At 39.3% G+C, this 19,706-nt stretch overlaps 1 protein-coding gene across 2 annotated transcripts in view; it reads left to right on the top strand.

Annotated features, from left to right (window-relative positions):
* Positions 1–19,706, top strand: part of LOC139121643 (NT-3 growth factor receptor-like) — a 79,449-nt gene that overhangs the window by 8,686 nt on the left and 51,057 nt on the right. For both annotated transcript variants that reach the window (XM_070686715.1, XM_070686716.1), the window contains exon 2: positions 14,472–15,108. In XM_070686715.1, coding sequence (XP_070542816.1) covers positions 14,918–15,108 — 191 coding nt within the window. In that variant the 5' untranslated portion in view covers positions 14,472–14,917. The remainder of the gene's footprint in view (positions 1–14,471; positions 15,109–19,706) is intronic.

Here is a 19,706-nt window from a genome sequence, read left to right as displayed (position 1 = left end):
CAGAATTCCAAATATTGTACGCGACTCATCTGCAAGTGGTCGCAACTCTTTGACTCTTCAAATTTAAATCTGTTAACAGTAGAGAATGTCCTCTTAATTTCCGTTTATGATTTTTTCATATATCTGCACAATCTTTGTCGGTTCAATGCTGCCTAAATTTGCACGCACGTGTATTATTACATTGATTACAATTGGTGAAAGTGTTCAAACAGTATTTCTTCAGACGGTGGAGAAATACTGCCCATATCCTTTCTTTCAAAAAAGTAGGCGCAATGCTTTTAGTCTCAAAATGATTAGCATGGAGAATGGGATTTGATCAGCTCTCTACACAACTACAGGCAACCGACTTTACTTTAGGCAATACGTGTATTTATTTCATTTATTCACACTTTTAATGAGCGGCCGAGTTACTCGGAAGAATAATTTTCATCGGGGTTCAAATGCATCGTGAACTACAAAGAAAATCACACTACATAGTGAGGAAAAAGTCTTAGGAAACCGTAATAACGACAATATTCTGTATAATCCAAATCTTTGTAGAACAATACTTAAAACTAAACTTGTCTGGCCTGTACATAGGTGACTTTCGAAATTTGCAATCCATATTCTGTATAGAACGTGTTTCGTACTGGTTACAGTAATTCTACGCCGCGGAAAGTTATAAGAAAGTTGTATGATTTTCCAGTCACACATTTGCGCGCCAAAATTTGCAAGAAAGTGATAATTTTCTTTTCTTATTGACAAAATTAAGAGAATAAAGAGAATAAGTCGACTGAACGAAAAATTATAAGGTAGCTAAAATAACTCAAAGCTCTCTTCTGCAGAATGAAAAGTTTATTCAGATTTTTATGCGGTGATGTTTCCCCACACAACGCAAGAATAAGCTAGGTGTATTTTTTTGACTACAGTATATACGACAATCATTTAGTATAAAGGAATGCAGTCTACATATGAGACTAATTAGTTCGCCTTTTCCTCTTTGGTCTCAAAATGTTTCGTGTTTGCTTGTGTATGTATGCATTCGGCCTGGCGGTCCAGACCTGAGCTTCGGTTGCGCGGCAGGAAATTCAATAGCATGGATAACGACTAACGTGAAAACAACGAAACAGAAGAGATGTAGAAAACTATTAAATGGATTTGAACAAATATAGATCCCCATTTCCGCGAATGCATCGGCTAAAGTCATTTGTTTGATGACTTCATATTAAAGCAGATAGCTTTCACAATTACGTCGTGACGTGCCTGTGTAAGGATTTGGCACTTTTTGGTCTCAAAATGTTTAGTATTTGCTTATGCATTCGGCCTGGCGGTCTAGACCTGAGCTTCTGTCGCGTGAAACGACACATAGCATACGGGACATATAGCATACGGGAAGACAAAGAAACAGAAGAGATAGAAAACAGACAAACAATTACATGGATTTCAACAAATATAGATCCTCATTTCCGCGAATGCATCGGCTAAAGTCATTTATTTGATGACTTCATATCAAAGCAGATAGCTTTCATAATTACGTCGTGACGTGCCTGTGTAAGGGTTTGGTACTGGGTTCCGGACGGCGCAGTGCGGTCTCATCATACCACGTCCTAGCTGTTCAACAACTTTGTACCACATACACTATAAACCTTTAGTATAAATTGTATTCTACAAATACCATCCTCGAAAGAGGCATCTTTATCAATTAATTCTGAAATACATGTGGTTAGTCTATGCCCAGTTTTCCGACGAAGAATTCAAATAAAAACGAGTATTTTTTTCTGGACACATATAAATATTGCGATACATGAATTCTAAATCGGCCAGCAGTTTGTGAAATTACAACGGGGCATTACTTCAAACCGATTCAATTCGATCACAGGAATGTGAAGTGATTGTTCCTATAGTGTGCAGTATGACCCGGAGTGTACGGCCATTGTCAGCCAGAGAGCCCTGGAGAAATTCTTTGGTCCCACGCTGGAATACAATCATTCTGATTCTATGCACACCTGATTATTTAGGTTAGTGCCACCCTAAATGGACGGCCAAAGCACAAGGAACAAAACAGAGTGATATGCAGCACGTAATACCCGACCGCGCACGCCACAGCAACAGCCAATAAATTTGTCTGGACCGATTTAATAGAATTTCACCCCTGTTCAGCCTCCTGTTCACAGAGACACATTGGTTGCGCACCTGTAGATTTCGGTCAGTCTAACCCTAAGTGACAACAATAGCTCTGTCTAACAACAACATGAATAATATGCAACAGTACATTAGTGTGCACAAACGAACTCTTCTAATACTACTAGTTTTGCTTGAGACCCTTCTTTGTTAGGATTTTGCCTCAGCGGAGAGCGAAGAGCCATTCACTACTGTATGGCAACGCAGCACAGCACGTAAAGCTCGTTGGTTGTCTTGGAGAAGTCATTGTTATTAAAGCCGTGAAATGCAAATAGTTAGGGGTGAGGGTATTTTTCATTTTGGTGTGATCCCTGGTCACTCAATGCCACAAACACATCATTTGAATGGTATATTGAAAGCCATATTCGCTCAAAAATGGTCACAAAACATTAATTAACCCGAACAGGAACAATTGTAGGTACACGTAATTCTCTTCGCTTGCAACAGCTTGTAACAAAATGAGTGACAAAAATATTAGTAATGCTAAAGATATTTAAGTTTGAATGGCCGACGACCCCAGAAAGAAATTTCGTTTGAAACATTGCGAAAAACTAAAGATTCTAAATAAAAACCAAACAGACGTCCGTCAACGAGGCCTAAGTTAATAAAAGAAAGTGTATTTATTTTCCTGATATTAAGTGTAATCACTTTTGAGGAAGAGAAACATACCTGTACGAATTGTAACTACAAGTATTTGGAGAAATGGTTCACCCAGTAGCTATTTTACTACCACAATCTCGGTTTTCTTTTATTCAAACCACAATGCTTGTGCGGCAGGACTGTTCACGCCGATCGACTGAATTTGGGTATCTTATATTTCAAAAAAAATTAAAAGCCAACAAGATGCTTCAGAAATGGATACATGCATTTCTGTAGTATCTGTAATTTGAGAAAATAAATAATCACTAGGATTAAACAATATTTCGAAATATGCGGACAATTTGGCCGCACTATCTCCGCGGAAATGGTCGACAGGATAGTGCCTCCGTTGTCAGTAGATTTGTCGTCTGATGGTAAGGCATCTTCGAGTTTCTTCAGTCGTGAGCGTCGAGAAAGATAATGATACCGTGCTTTGATTTAGGGAAAAGGTCAATCTTTTCCCAATTCACTGAGCTCGAAAAAATAGATCATTTTAATGCGGATTGTTGTCGTTCATATACCTAAACAGAAGGGGAATATACAGTTCAGATTTCCAACGTGTAGTATCGACTATTTTGTCCACCGAGATCGACAATGCAGTCGTTCATAAATATGAGCTCAACCCTTTTTGCTAACTTTCATCCATGGTTACGGAAGATGGCGTGGACCTGAAGCAAAGTGGCGTGCTGAACATTTCATATCTGACCGTTCATCATGCCGTCTACATCATTACGCGGAGCTCCCGATGGACAAAGGAAATAAAGCGAACAAGATTCAATTCAGGACATGTTCGAAGATGGACAACATAGTTTATAGCAATGAACTATTTGGACTGTTTCTATAATTTCCACCTGGGTTCATATACTTGTGCGGTTTTCTGCTCACGTCTTTACGTGTTCTTAATTTGGTATTTTTTGTCATCTATGTCTCTTGTTGACCTATACCGAAGCGGTGATTGTACGCTGTAAACATTATCATCGATTAAGAAAATATCTCAGTATCATACAACAAAATTCAACAAAGTTAAGAATATCAATGTTGTATTGTCAGTGGATGATATGGTTTACACGATACTATATGTTACAAAGAATCTCAACTGACCTAGGTATACAAACTAGTCAATTGCGACAGTTTATGGTAAAGTAGTTTGTATTGGCGTTGGAAAAAGTGAACACCTGGACTTGACGCTTAAAAAAAACACGGACTTAATGTCTCCGAAGGAAGTGGAAAACAAAGAAATGAGGAAAGTTTGTTGGATAAACAGTACGCAAAGCGTAACTTAAATGAATCAAAACCGTTTGCATTTACCAAGCATAAAAAATTGTGCGGTTTTTCACGTTTCGTTGTCCGAGAGCAAATAGTGATCGATTAAACGGCGAGCAGCTGTAATTTTTGGTGATTTTTCACCATTTTTTTAAATGTCAAATACAGTTTCTTGTTCTACTCCCCAAAGCATGTCAAGGTACACAGTATTCCGCTTGTTAAGTCGGGCCGTACATATAGACTGCATTATTATTGTTGACAAGTGAATTCTGACCCAGACCAGAATGCCGGTGTAAACAATAACAGTGTATTTTACACGTATAGACCCTGTGTTGACAAGCTAAATAATTGGTGTTTCAACGTGCTTTTTGGATTAGAACAGGACACTTTACTTGACATAAAAAGAAAGTGAAAAAAATCATCAAAAGTTACAACTACTGTCCCTTTAAATATTGAAAGTACCGATGTACCTTCGTGTTTGCTGAGAGGGAAGAAAGAATGAAGAATTTCGTGTGTTTTGTACCAATCTGATAAGATTGATTCACCGTCCTGTGGCGATTAACTAGCTATCATGCGAGCAAAACATTAATATTCAAACACCATCCTTTATCCCCAATGCTTGCACTTTCATTGTAAAATTGCTCAGTCGATATGCACGGAACACTTGACAAAATATCGCACCGACAATCTCGATGAATATGCCCATAACAGTGAAGTCGATAATATTGGAGGCAAAGCTATCGGATGCATCGACAAATTTATGCCATGTTATCGTACAATCACTGGATACGTCGTCCCTTAGTCTGTCTGGTTAGTTTCCCGCACAATATTGAAATAATGAGGAAAAAAATAAACTCATGTGATTTATTGTTTATTATGCCTACCAAACCTCAAAACCTACTTTTGACATCATGTCTCAAACAAATTAACAAATACAAATTAACAAATTAACAAATACAATGTTTAACACATTCCTGCGTCAAGTGTAATTGGCGTTTGTTTGTGTTCATAAGGTTAGGCCTATACCGTTGAACATTATGATAACGATGAGAATGTGGAGGGGAATTTCGTGACCAATATGTAAAATATTCAGTTTGTTGAAACTAAATATGGTTGCATTTAAGATAAAAGACATTTTTGTACCATCTGAAGTCTAATTTGGCATTCCAACATTGTCAAAGCGGTTCTTACTCTTCTTCCAGCGACGGAGCAGTTAAACGTATATATGTTATGTCAACATGGCTGCGCTTTGGACGTTGTGCGCGTACAGCAATATTGACGGCTGACTGCAGTAACAGGTCGTATTACACGAACGCCGATCTAGTAACAGCCGTTGGCTCAAGCTGGAGATGAGAGTTGTGGGGGTATTGTGCATACGAACATCGTTCAATGACTATACCGCTATCCCGACTACTCTTTCGAATTCTCGTGCAGTTCGCCCCTTCTTTATCACCTTTGGTTGTTGGCCATGACCAAGGTTCAATTGGTACAAAAAGTGTAATATCGTTTCTTATGCTGTTCCGCTATTGCCTTATCACATTTGTTAGAAAATTAGGGCATGTTTACGACCACCTACCCCGGCCACATATACCAACAGGAAATGAAAAATTATGTCTGGGGGAAATTGCTCCCAAATGCAGTTTAGCTATCGCGATATCTCATACTGTCATCCAAGAATTCTACTCCCTCAATTTTATTTCAATTAGGAACTTCCCCGAAGAAAACAACCCGCGGGTAAATACGTTTTTCCCTATCGTTTTCATGACAGGTGAGTTTCTATGGTAATGATAATTTATATGCTTGATTTAATGATATTCACTTCTAATGACGAGATTAATGACGCCGGCTAAAGATCTACGATTGCCCTGTCAGGCCATCTAAAACAAACGGATTAAACTATTCTTTGAGCTTGTATGTATGTATGTATGTATGTATGTATGTATGTATGTATGTATGTATGTATGTATGTATGTATGTATGTATGTATGTATGTATGTATGTATGTATGTATTATGAGTATATCTATGTTTGCATACAAGTGTTTGTTTACTGGACGTCTACATGGATGGATTTAGAGATGCTAGCATTGTTACTAGAATAAATACGTGGGCATAATATATCTTTATACCTCCTATCTTTCTTTCTACTCCCAAATGTGTTTGTCTACTCCCAAATGTGTTTGTCTACCGAGAGAGAGAGAGAGAGAGAGAGAGAGAGAGAGAGAGAGAGAGAGAGAGAGAGAGAGAGAGAGAGAGAGAGAGAGAGAGAGCAGGCAACATACAAAATACCAGATAAACGATAATCGCAGTTCGAATAAGCTCATTAGTTGCAAAAGAAAGCTCCATGGCTGCTTTAAATGTCAGACTACGTTAACTAACAAGATTAAACAGCAGTCATCTCGGTTAGAAGACCCAAGGGAGAATTGTATTGCACCAACATATTAATAGATTTAGCCGAATTTCGTCATCCTGCTTGGTAGAACTCTGTAAAGGGCTAATTGGAGATCATTAAAACCTCCCTTGTATTTCTGGCTCGGTATCGCCTCATGCCCGATAATATCACGGCATTCCGTTGCCTAGCAGTGTTCCAAAGGTCGTAGAGGGACCAATGAGGCTCTTAATGTAAAAGATATGTTGTTTTAAGAACAACATCAAACGGGGCAGGCCGCACTTGACAATTAACTCTGAAAATTCAGTATGATAAGATGCCTTGCTTTATAATGTCAATGGAAAAAAAATTCCAAATCAGATGACATGTCGACAAAGGTAACATTTTTCAATGACTTAAGCAAAATGAAAAGTAAAATCAGTTTTCTTGCTCACTGACAAAGCCTGCTGTCGCGAGTATTTTCTGTGAAGAGTGTCGGTCACGTGTAAATCAAGTCATATACTGATATTTTGAGGGTATCTGCTCATCTCAAATTAGCCACTGTCACATATATTGCAATATTTCGTCATCAAAACTATTTAGCGATACAATTATTGGGCCTTATGATTTACTAAGCAGAGTCACAAATCAAGTTATGGAGGCGTTAAGTGTTAAACAATACGGCAAACACACCCTAGCCTGATGCAAAGCTTGTGATTCAAAATCATCTAATTACAAAAAAGTTAATGAGGCAGAAATTTTTAGCGTTAATGTAACACCACATTTACCGGTATTACAGCATCGATCGTCTGTGCACAATTGTGTCTTAATTGCAACGCGCTGCTGTTATTATGTGATTTGCAGGAGAGACATTTTGTTGGTCGAAAGGCACCAACTACGGACAAGGCTGAAATCGTGCCCTCATGTAAAACAATATGACCTGGATACCTTAAATGGGAATCGACGATAAATATTGTCAATGTTTTCTTTTTCCAAATATTTGTTCGGAAATTCCCAAAGTGTTTCAGATTGCGCCTGGAGAAAAAAATTAAAATCTCTTTTGTGCTTCGTTGAACATTGCCACAAAAGTCGCGTGACTGGAGATTATAATATGCCGGATCCTAGTCCAAATTAGATTGATATTCCGCAATTAGGAGTATTAAAAGTACCCCCCCCCCCCCGTGCACGTGCGCACGTGTCATCGATGGATACAATTGTGTGCGAACAGAAAGCACCACACGTCTCGTTTGTCTTCCCCTTCGTGTATTGCACCGATTCTGTACCACAGGGGATCAATAAACGGGGTTGTACATGTGCACATCAGAGCGAAACAGGAAGCAGAACACGTGCCGTTTCATAATACCCTAAACACTCAAATCTTTTACATTATCCTTGGAAGTTATTTTTGTTGAAAAGCTGATGTTGTGTCCAAGTGAAGCAACCTTGACAATAGTTGGTCGAACTCCATTGTCATAAAAGATAAATAAATATTAACAGCCATTTATCAGAAACCATGGTATTATTGAGCACGGAATGAAAAGGTATTTTCAAGCTTCATTATTCATTTATTTATTTATTGAATTTGGTTGTTATTTTTTCATGATTCATTACAATATTTAATTTCTTTCTATATTCTCTGTGTATTCGTCTGGCTTCGTTGATTATAGCCTATCGTTGTACTTATTTCACAATCACTGATTTTATTTTATACATACATACATAGTACGTATATATATATATATATATATATATATATATAATATATATATATATATATATATATATATATATATAACCGGGAGGGCACATTGTATATATTTTGTATATATATATATATATATATATATATATATATATATATATATATATATATATATATATATATATATATATGTGTGTGTGTGTGTGTGTGTGTGTATATATATATTATATATATATATATATATATATATATATATATATATATATATATATATATATATCAAACAACAGATTTCCTCGTCGGATCAAACTATAGAGGTGCGTCTGTGTATGCGTATATATGTATATGTATGTATATGTGTATGTGTATATATGTGTATGTATGTAGGTATGTATGTATATACGTACATGTATGTATGTATGTATGTATGTATGTATGTATGTATGTATGTATGTATGTTATTGTATGCATTTTCCATCCTTTTAGTTTGCACTGAAGCAACATTTCAGGGACCATAGACATAGTGTCGTCAGCAGCTTTAAAGCAATAACAGATGACTAGAACCTGATGAGCGCTCAGTTTGAGCGACGACCCTCTAACTGGAACGGGAAGATTTTCCATTCCAAGAGCGTGGGAACTTGAGGAGCTCATCGACAGCAAAGATTCAAGTGCAACCAGGGACGTTGGATATTTTTTGTGAAGAAATTTGCACTACTGTTACCGCTGTCGTGGAATCGCCGCGTAAACTTCTCATGATGAATTGTTGCAGTGGATATATATCAAAGAACATTATAAAAACGATACCATAAAACCAGATATGAACTAAAAATGCTCACTTGTTTCATTATATATTGCAGTTTTGTGTACACTTAAACTTTTCCCACATGTTTGCAACTTCATTGAAATTGTTTATGATCAACATCGTGAACAATGTTCACCACATCATCATCAGGTATGCAAATTATAAATTAACTGACATGGAAATGCGAAATAACTTTCAATATTGTTTTACCTGGTATCACCAGTGTACATAGCATGTTTCACCAACTTTGATCAAGAAAATCCCGGTATATATCCCTAATTAGGAAAGCTCATTAATTATGCAAATTAGGAATTGGCTGAAAAAATGCTAAATAACTTTCAATAATGTAGTATCATAGTATCTTTAATGTACATAGCAAGTTTCGTCAACTTTGGTCTAGTCAATTCAGATAAATATCCCAAATTAGGAAAGTTCATTAAATATGCAAATTAGGAATTGGCTGAAGTAAAAATGTTTAATGACTTTCAATAATGTTGTATCATAGTATCTTCAATATATGTAGCTAGTTTCTTCAACTTTGGTCGAGTCAATTCAGATATATATCCCTAATTAGGAAAGTTCATTAAATATGCAAATTAGGAATTGGCTGAAGTAAAAATGCTTAATTGACTTTCAATAATGTTATATCATAGTATCTTCAATGTACATAGCAAATCTTATCAAAATCTCATTGAATCTCATTCAATATGCAAATTAGCAATTATCTTTAATGTCACCCCATAATAAATTTCACTGCTGATATATCTTGATGTGATCAACATTTGTAGCAAATCTCATCAAATCGTGTGCAGTCGTTCTCAATGTATATCCGTTTTTACTAAAAGCTCATTAATTATGCAAATGAGCAAAAAGTAAGCAAGCCACACCCATCAAAAACTAATCAGTTCTTGCCATTTGCAAACTGAATCTATGTATTAGATTTGATTCTGATCTGATGAGCCGTTTTTAAGATATTGAGCACAGAGACAGACAGACAGACAGACAGACACTCAGACACAGACAGACAGACATCGCTGCGACATTAGCTCACGTGTGTGAACACGTGAGCTAACAAAATGAGCCTGTGGTGCGTTATCAAACACCTATAACCTGGTCTTTATTTGGGCTATAGCACCCGTTTATTACCCCTAGTGGCCGTGCATTACCAGAAACACATCGCTATACCCCTCGGCCTACGGCCTCGGGGAAAAGCCATGTGTTTCAGGTAACGCACAGCCCCTCGGGGTAATAATGGGGTGCTACAGCCTTCATGACCAAGTAATAAGTGTTCGTTATTATCTCGTCACGTGACGTATTCTGGCGAATCGCGACACTGAATGAGCATGTTGCGGTTTATAACTAGATATAATATGCGGACATATACCGTTTCTGGCGTTACCCTATTGTGTCTATTACTTTTTCTAATCGCTGATTTGCATACTATGCCATCTATAGCGAAAAAGTAAGGAAACGAGTCAAGCAAGAATGGACGCGTCATTCACGCACGAAAGATACCGCATCTATAACAGAAGATTGTTGACTACTCCACACAGATTGTATCTGATCATTGCAAGAGTCTTCCGTGTTTTTTGATTTTTTGTCGCCATGGATACAATTTTTCGTAGTTCTTTAAGATAGTTGTTCAACTTTTAATTCTTGTTTGATTGTCATGGTGACATTATTGAACTGTCCCTATTTCTCCGTTTGCAATTCGTGAAAGTCGCGCCTTGTTAAAATAACGCGCAAACTTGTAGAAAGTGACGTTGACCTCTTCGCTGCGTTTATCTCGATGCGCCATGGCAACGCTGCTGTCAAGGTGTGTCAGGGTTCGCTGAGATTCGTGACAGTGAATGAATTGACACAAAAAATGTCCTATGACCTCGTCAAATCATTAACTATACAGCGAATCGTGTAGCGTTTCTCACACACTGTTGTCTATACTATCCTAGATTCAGTGCTTTTGCACTGCGAGTTCTAATACGAATCTCTGTTCGACTTCCGTCAACACAGCCGTCAAAATGATGCAGAACCCCGCTGCAGGATACACTCCGTTTCATCTGTTTCTTTCCATTTATTCATCAACCTTTTTCGTGTCGATGCCGAGGGGGAAAGAAGAAAAAAATAAATCTGAACTGCGGCATTATTCTGTACCTTGCCTGATTATTATTCATATTTTTTAACGTTGGATACATTGCAAGGTCAGGAAGTTATAGAAAAATCTAATGTCACACACCTTTAACTGAATGATATCGCTGTTAGTTAGCGAAACAGTACATGACCTTCCCGTCGACTAAATAGCCTACACAGCGGAGTGATTGACTCAAAGAGAAAATGCGTCAGTTCCATATTTCGATCCAATAATTACACAATGGATCATGGGGTGACGGACGGGGCGTGCGCATCTGTTTATTGCTGTCCTATATATAGTCGTAAGTTGCACGCGTCGAACTAGACAGATGGCCCAGCAAATCGCACCATGGCACTAAACATTTAACGCCGTTGCTAAAGCCCAGTCGATCGAACATCAGCATTTAATTATGAACTCGCCATTCGGAGACTTATTTCTATCTGTCACGAAACACCATTGCCTACCTTAAGTAATATTAAACCTATGGCCTTTAAAATAGGCAAGAATAATTTGAGTTTCTGATTTCTGTTTATCCAAAGGCACCTACCGATCAAAACACAAATTATCTATATAAGAAACACGATGATCTCCACTGAGCAAGATAAACTTCCATTGTCAATTATTTTGAATTATATTTCCATTCCTTTATGCATTATATCATTCACCAGCATATTCTGTTTTGTGACAATTTTCTAGGTCAACACGATTGCGGAGGTCACCGCTGGAGTCAAAGGTCACTCTGAGTTCAGTCTCCAGGTGCCTCTTCTATTTTCCTAGGGATCTGTTTGTTTTGTGATTGAGTGCGTCGCGCAACTCCTTATTATAACTCAAATGAATCAGCCCATTTGAAGGACTTGTTTCCATGGCAACGCAGTCTGACATTCTCGCACGCAAAGGGACGACTGGTGTTTTTTATAGAATAGCGCGTGGCAGACGCTGTAGAATATTTCATGGACGCACAATGTCCACTCACAGCGTTGGAAATTGGAGGATGATGAAGGCACGGACAGGTGGGGCGATTGCGGTCGTTCCGCTGATTTATTGTCGTGACGTCACCTACCCTAGGCTTTCATATAAATAATAATATCGAGAACGCCACGATTTATCAGCTTCCCGTTGATTTCACCCAACACCAGATGAAGCAATTGGCAGTATAATTTTTTCTTACTGTTTTCCTGCATCTCCGCCAAATAGAGTAATCAACATGCTATTATAGAGAATCAAGCCAAGCCTTCGTTTCAGCATACGATTCAGAAATTTTAAAACAAAGTTCTTAGCAACATACATGAAGGTACGTTTTGGTGTAATCTGCGATTAAGAGGGTCACCCTTTCTTCTCTTCAAATTAATTAACGACATGATTTAGTCCCCCTAAGGATTCATAGACGTAGTTTGGGAAGGAAGGCGGGGGAGAGGAAACCTACACGTGTTTGGTGTTTAATTTTATCGGCAGAAGAACCATGGCAGTCCAAGAGGTTTGTCACGATTCATGTGAATCGTAGAATTTCACCAGGATGTATGTGCACACAGACGCACACGCTAACATGTATGTAAATGTGTGTGCAGGTATATGGATTATCCTGTAAATTGGCAGGTACTTTCTCCAGAAATTAACAGTCTATGGCGATGTAGATTACCTGAGGCAGATAAGGGTTGGCTGTTGTCGTATTTTCTTTTTAAATTTTCTGCTACCCTATGATAGCAACTCGGCACTTATTTCACGTGGCAGCGCATGGTGATGTAGTATAGTGTCTTCTGCCGGAGAGCAAAATGAACATGAAAGAAATTCGACTGTCAAGTATAAACTTTAAAATGGGTTAAACACTTCGGGGCTATAAAAATATAAATGAGGTCTTCTTCTCCGTCGGAGCTTGTTTTTCACCAGATTTAATCCATCGCGCGTAATTGGTCAAGCCAGTCTTACATCACGCGTTGCCATGACGATGGATGGGGATCCTCTTATATACGTGTAGGCAGGCAGAGGGTATTACCGTCCGGGTCTCAGATATGTGTCTTGATGAAATGGTCATAGCTCCACCAATCAGAGCCATTATCACTACAACGTTTTGGTTGGTTAATACTCCCGTGACGTCTGGTTGGCTAATACTTCCGTGACGAGTTGCTCGAACATGCCGGTACAGAAGTATATGAACGAACGGCACGCACACTGCCCTTCATCGCGTTGGCATGCCCGTGCATTTTCCTTCCAGCGCCCTCTCTTGTTAATTGATCGACTGTAATACTAAGCTTTGCGAGTACACTGCAAGTGCTACGGCACTAGTTACATAAATTACTGTGGTGGAGGTCTTACCAAGGGGGAATAAAATTCAGGACCTTTTGGCAATGCAAAGTATATAGATGATATCGTCTTTGCAGATCGTCTTTGCAGAACACTTGTCTTGAATGGCTTTTTCTTGGAAAGTGCACAGTAAATGGTTAAAATAGCGTGGTCGTCATTCCGTTACGATGGTAACCACGAACGCTGATGATTTCTCAAGCGCACAACATGCCGGGAGTGCATATTTCACGAAGTAACGGAATCGCTTGCTTTGCGAAAGGAAGTTCGTGTTCAGTCAGTATTTTCCCTGGAGCGATAAGTGCACTGTAGGTCGCAGTCCAGCAACACGAACACAGCACTCAATCATAAGTTCGCAGACGATCAACTGTTTAAATTTTAATTTTTGCTCAGTCTAGTTTAGTTTATATCGTATTTTACGGTAGTGTTGACACTCTCAAAGGTTATACGTACTGTAGTAAGATATACATAGGAATATGTCAGCTTCACAAGAGAAAATCCAGATATTATCGCACTGGTATTTTGCTAAATTGTTTTCACAACTGCAGAGAAATGAGACGGTGATGCAACATTTGAAATCCCTTTTAAAATTATCTCGGACCAACAAACGACTTTTTTTCTCACTTTCGGGTTGTGTGAAAATTTTAAATTGAAAATTTTCAAGTAGCGAGATGTAAATGCGACGGCAGCGGCAGACTGTGATATGATATGGAATTACGTTAATTATAATATGCAAATTAGCAGGCATCCGGATGAGCACGGTGCGTATACATTGCGTAGACATTTAATTTGGAGCACAGAGTCAGCTAAATTGTGGAGACGATATTTTTACAATGGAAAGCTGGTGAAATATAGTGCAGTTGGATCGAAGCATGTTTGCAAATACGACAGACAGAAAACGCTGGACTTGCAAACGTATTGACCCTCACGGCCAGGCGTCCACATTTACATAAAGGTGTGTCTTCTATGATCCAAGGACTTTACATCACGCATTGACAAGGTCTGTGCATTATGAAATAACAAAGACACGCATTGGCCAATAGCGACGCGGCTTGCAAAGCGTGCTGGTACATCACGACTGAGCGTATAACATCTTTTCTTTGGCTCATTTACAGTTGCTACATACGTAGTGAAGGCTAGACGGCAACGACAATCCGCGCTGTGTTCCACGGTGAAAACGGAGTCCCCGCTGGTGCCTCATCGCCGCGGAAAATGACAACGACATTACGCCAGGATTCAGCGTACGACTCGCTGAATTGAAATCACACCTTGTTCAGTTTTTTTCTCTTCGTTTTAACTGTCAACTCACGATTTAAAAAAAATTGTCGTCTGCCTTGAACGCCTACAATCGGGGACTACATGTTGACTCAAAGACTAACGATTTGTGTCGTTTGCGCATAGCTTACAAGGACAGACCAGGAAGACGGATCCGGGCAAACGTCTGGAGACGCTCGACGTATCGACACTGGCCGTGTTGAAAACTAGTGTCCAGTTGTCAATTTTTCTCAAGAGCCACTTATCAGGGACTGTCAAAGCGGCAGCGAAGCGAAAATTGCCAAAAATGCACTGCTTGAGTACTGTGTATCTTACGGGGTGCTGTCTATTGTATTTGTGTATAGTCGCCGGAGCTGTTGTGCGGGGCGCATCGGTCTGTCCTACGCACTGTGAATGCACTGATCCAGTCATCGAATGCAGTGTAAAAGATAAATTAAGAGAAATTCCTCACATTAGCTCGAATCGAGTCACTGAACTGTAAGTACCTCTCGCTTATTATTAATGATAATAATTGTTGATCATATGCCGTTCTCTTGCTTTGCTTTGATCAGTTTGCCCGTGATTTGCCCAAGGTGTGATAGTACCTTAAGCCACAGGACTAATGTGGTCTAGTCATATTAAAATTCATACCGTCAAACGAAAGCTTGTTTTTGTTCAGAATTTCATACTCTATAGCCCGTAAGAATAAACACCCGCGAAGGACTGCTTCAAAAATCGACCCACTAACTGTCGCTGTCCACACGGCCGTCTATATAAAACGCAGTTTACAGGGATGCTCGTTGGGGTTTTTTAAATCTCGGATCTGAAAGGCCGGCAAAGGGTAGATGGCCTCGCTGAAAACCATTCTAAACACAAAAGGAACTTTCTCAAACACAATAGCCCGTTTACAATCTATCGAGTCCACCACATATTATGACGAGTCACAACGAGACATAGCATTCGGACGCGGTAATAATCTTGCCTGCCGCTTGCTGCTATTTCTGACCGCATCCTTTGCAATGATTTTTTTTTTTGGCACAGTTTTGTTTGCTTGATTTCAAAACACCACGGTCGCATACCTTCCAAATAATTATCGCTCCCAGGTGGAAGTTGACAAGGCCATTACCAAACGAAAACCTATAGGTTTTACGAAAATAACCACAGCATTTCCGGAAAATGATCCGAAGTAGGGATGAGCTTGACGAAATCGCCGGGTACGTCTAACGCTCGGAGGTTGTGCTTGGGATACAGAATGGTTGGTTTACTTTGCGGAGTTAGACACGACACCCTAATAATTTTTCCAACGCGGTCGTCGCTCATCTTCCCGACCACCACTCTTTGCATTTACGAAGTTACGATATTCATTTTCGAATTGGGGCACAAGGGTTTGTCACCGTAACTAAGCAACCACTCTTGCTCACTCCCATCGATTTAATTGAACCGAGGAGACATCCTAGATTTGAAGGCTCCTATTTAATAGGGAACCCGACCGGACTTCGGGGGTGTACAAATTTTGGCATCGCACCCTTTACCATGACATCCAACATTATGACAGGCGACGATATATACCGACAGAATTTCGGACGCTTAATACAGAGCCGCATTTTGTTCATATATCGTAATTGTATCATCATAATTAGACGAGATTCCCGCTTAATGGTAAGCCTTGCCTACAGATCGACTCCGTAATGGTGTTGCTTTCAAGGGCGTATCTCTTCTATATTAAATTTGCACCTAGCCGCACGTAACTGACTAGCAAGCATTTCCTCTGAGCTGACCAGCACTCCATCACATCGCACTCAATGACTTGGTAATATCGTAATTAGCAAGACACTTGCAGACTTGTTTCATCGCTGATCTGCTGAGTTTGTATTTATAACGACGGTGTCAATAAATCAAGTTTGTCTGACCACAAGCGGTAGGCTTGCGACCGTACATTGAAGGAGTTTTAGTGAGCACTTACAAGCAATGGCGGATCGATAGTGGGGACGGACATGACACCTTGTGAAAACTTGATGTGCACCAAATTTGCAAAATTACTGACAAGATCTCGACGATGAAATATTACACCGTTGACTTGACTCTTATTAGAGGTACAGTAGAAAAATATGAATGTCTATTGAAGCGATGGCACGCCAGTTATGTGTGTAACTCTTTTAATGGGGTATCATTCCAATGAAGTGATAAACTCCCTTTTAGAAATACTATCTCTGCAATTTGAAAGAGTATTTGATGTCAGCAGCTCGGTGAAGTATTTGATTCCCAATTCGCTCAGACTCATGGAGACAAATAGAGCGAGCCGTCGACAAATCCCGATAGGGATCACCAATTCCATCTGCAGTCGCCGATGTGAGAGGTTCAGTTTTGGCGTGCCTTTAATAAGATTGGTGTATGCTGTGGGATTTCCTATGGTGTCGCATTGTATGTTTTTGATCGTCGGCGTTATTTCTTTACTCCACGAGGATAAGACGAGATTATCGCCTTTCAAATCACCGGGTGAAAATCTTTGATATTTAGAAGAGTTAGGCGAGCGAGGACGCCTAAATACCACGCGGTGTAACAACTCAGGCCAGGAACGCAAGCCGCGTCCATCAACTGTTTTTGCCCGTGTACAATAATACATCATCATTGGTACAAGCAGTCCATGGCGTTAAATTCGCGCAGCCAAAGCCGATGTGTACAGAATATTAATAAACACATCACTGTTACCTTTAAAGTCGTGAGTTGAAAAACAGAGCTATCTTGATAAACATGTACGGCAGTACTCAACTCTGCCAATGACGTCAAGGAATGACGTCATCAGGTATCCATGTGCGCATTAGAACAGTATCGTCGACAACCGACGATTGCTAGATTACCCCTCGCTCTCCCGTTCTTTTTCTCTCCTTTTGCCCTGGCTTATTACATTACATAGCGCTGATTGTTTGCTCAGAGTCACCGTTCGTAGTTATTTTCTGTAATCCACGAACGTCAGACGCCAGCTTTACTCGCGATGACCGTACCTCTCACCGAATTCGATGAAGCAGGGCGCATCGCATCGCCATGGAATGTGAAATTATCCCTCTGGAAGGTATCGGGGTCAACGCCCTCCATGTTGTCTTGTCGACTCGTGAATGTAAAATAACCTTGAATAAGCGCTAATTTAAATACAACTTTCGCTTTGTCAATTGCCGGACTGAAATATTCAATTCCATGAGGATGCAAAGTTCACATGGTTTCTGGGATGAATATTTTCTGATCGCGAACTAGATGTAAATCGTCAGTAGTGCATTATTTTTGATTTCGACATTTGTTATTTTGTGTTTAAAATCAATTCAAAAAAGACACCTAAATTGACAAGAGAGCGTTGATTATTGCGGGTTACACGTAGATTTTCAAAATGATGCTTTTGGTTTTGCGCACTAACAGTCTGTATCACGCCGGAAAAACAAGTCTGGGCCAAATCATCACCCGAGAATAGCCGAAGGATGACTTTTCTTTCACGAGTGGAATTAATAATTGATGGTTGGTTGTGCAATCACCGGTACACTTTTGGACAGTGGATTGATTATCGCGTCGGGACACTTGCACGTTCTCTGGGTGTTGATTACGTAATCAGTATGGATAGCCCCCGATGTCCTTGCGTTAAGCGCCAACTCCAAACTGTGCAGCTATTCGTTATCAGCACGTATCTCGTCACAAAACTGCAATCACTTTATTTTTTCCGTCACATGGATGATGACCTTGTTCACAGAAAAAATCGACACGTGATCTATTTTTCAATCCGTCCGTCTGTCTGTATCCATCTGACTGTCCATACGTCAGTGTCTGCCTATTAATTTGCATAAATATACATTTTATTTTCAGAAATTGTGTTCGGTATATTTCAGCTTTCGTTATTTACCTTTATGTGTCCGCTTTACTACGTCAGCTATACCTCAAAATTTACTAAGCTCCAGTTTCTGCAGGCATGGTATTGTGCGACGGTAGAATTTGTACCGATTAAATTGTCCATTTACTATTTCATTTAATCAATTTGAATGTGAAAGGTGGACTTACACTTTTTAGAAGGATGCGTCACATTTATTTTGGAGACAGACTAAGCTGCTTATGTATATTAAAGTCATACATTTTGAAATGGAAAAGTGTTGACCTCTTTCTGTCTCGTTGACTTTGAACTCACACCCAGCTGCTGCCAAATCGTTGTATCGCAGCACGTGGTGGCTAGACATCCAGCTCTGATCGATTCAACAGTTTTCATAAAGCCAGCCCTTATTGTTTCCAAATGAATGTTGTTTCATGCCACATATCGATCAAAAAACACCCAGCCTCGCTAATTCCGACCAATTTCCAAAGTGACAGTTTAAACCTCAGACAACTTGTTCAAAGCGAGTGGGTTTTCGTCTTTTTCAAATGTGCACTGCCCATCTCATCTACCACTAAGCTTTCTTAATGAATCAGTTTATTGATTCGTCAATTTAATTGTTTGTTCATTTATTTATTTCAAACTCTAACGTAGATAGGATAGCGTTTAAGACAATACCGCCTTTCGCTCTACAAAAGAACCAGGAAAAATGGCTATATAAACAAAACTCAAAGAACATGACTGGAACTAATTTGGGATAATTGGATATTGAAGTAATGTCGGTTTAAGCTCATCTGCTTTTCTCTTTGCGATATACACTTGTTTTTACGAGCAATTTGTAATATTGCAATATTTAGCCATATGGCACCTAAAACTTCTGAGAAATTTGAAAAATATGAAGATTCAATTCTCCCAAATCCCAAAGACAAACACTTCTTTCAAAACTTAACATTAAACATTGGCAAACTACAATAAAAGCTATGATATAGCCTCGGAATGCGATTCAAAAGTTAGTTACCCATGAATTTCTAAAAAAAATGTGGTTAATTACTAAAAAGAACAGGTTTCACCATTCTCAAAGATGTATGGATAAAGAGAAAATGTTCTCTTTTTTATCCTACGCGCCACATTTAGATTGTTTGTGTATCGGTGTTTCGGACGCCCATACAGAGCACTGCCGGACCGACTGCAGGAAGACGTAGCAATCGGGCCATCCGATCAAAGTGTACTGAGACCCTGCTTTAACGAACTT

Source organism: Ptychodera flava, chromosome 21, assembly GCF_041260155.1.
Source record: "Ptychodera flava strain L36383 chromosome 21, AS_Pfla_20210202, whole genome shotgun sequence".
In the NCBI taxonomy this organism is placed as follows: Eukaryota; Metazoa; Hemichordata; class Enteropneusta; family Ptychoderidae; genus Ptychodera; species Ptychodera flava.
This window is presented reverse-complemented; position numbering and strand designations above follow the sequence as displayed.